The sequence below is a fragment of the Cariama cristata genome, unplaced genomic scaffold (genome assembly GCF_000690535.1).
Source record: "Cariama cristata isolate BGI_N322 unplaced genomic scaffold, ASM69053v1 scaffold32207, whole genome shotgun sequence".
NCBI classification, from domain to species: Eukaryota; Metazoa; Chordata; class Aves; order Cariamiformes; family Cariamidae; genus Cariama; species Cariama cristata.
In genome coordinates, this window is record NW_009627676.1 from 1 (window position 1) to 935 (window position 935).

Consider the following 935-nt stretch of genomic DNA (forward strand, 5'->3'; position numbering starts at 1 on the left):
CACGAGGGCAGGCAGGACCTGAGCGATGGCCATGGGCTGGCGGTAGTCGTGGCTGTACACCACGGAGAAGGCCTGGGCACAGTCCCACACCCGCGGGGTGTAAAACTTGGCTGTGGCCTCCAGTGCCTGCGGAGGAGATGGGAGGTGGTGTGAGGAGCCCTGGGAGCGAGACTGGGCTGCCGTGACGCCACAGCTCTCCCTCCCGTACCTGCAGGGCCAGCCCCATGCTGTAGATGTTCCCGATCATGCCCTTCCCCTTCTCCTGCTCGTCGAGGAAGCCGTTGGTCACCGTCGACAGTGCCTCCCAGAGCAGGCCCTGGATGTCATTGAGGTCCGTCTGGCCGTACGTGCATGCCATTGCCAGTGCCGCCACGGCACGGGTGTCTGTGAGATACCGGCGTCACTGCCAAACCCACCGGGGCAGAACCACCGGGAGCGGGGCTTTGCAAGCGGAGGGGACACAGCAAGGCTGGAGGGGTCCCTTACCCACAGAGAGGTGGCTCTCAGGGTGCAGCACCTGCTTGGCCAGGACCACGGATGCTTCTTGGTAGCCGTGCACTCTCGTCAGGCACAGGCCCAGGGCATCCAGGCTCACACTGTACAGGGTGGTCTTCGGGACACCCTCCTCCTCTGCAAAGCAAAGTGCAGTTTGCTGACGGGGGGCCGGGGCGTGGGGAGGGAGACAGTCCTTTGGGCACCCCAGTCCCTCCCTCCCGTCCCGACGTACTCAGGCTGGCCCTCTCCTCCTCCGTTTTATGCTGCAGGATGCTGAGCAGGTCCACGGTCTGCCCCAGGGCATGGACGTTCTGGGGGTTCTGGCAGGAAGAGAGGAGGGCGAGCACGTACGTAGCCACCTCTCCTGAAGTCATATCTGTGGGGACAGGAGAGTAGTCGGAGTGCGTGGTGGGCTGAGACTTGGCACCCCGGTCCCTGGC

The 935-nt window shown here is 64.6% G+C and overlaps 1 protein-coding gene across 1 annotated transcript; it reads right to left on the minus strand.

The window, feature by feature from the left end:
• Positions 1-18: 18 nt before the first annotated feature.
• LOC104165019 (gastric intrinsic factor-like) lies at positions 19-871 on the minus strand (the record flags this gene model as incomplete). Its single annotated transcript, XM_009704524.1, has 4 exons — positions 19-126; positions 209-384; positions 487-630; positions 728-871. Coding segments are annotated over 4 exons (572 nt in total), but the record flags the coding sequence as incomplete, so codon positions are not given.
• Between the last annotated feature and the right edge of the window lie 64 nt (positions 872-935).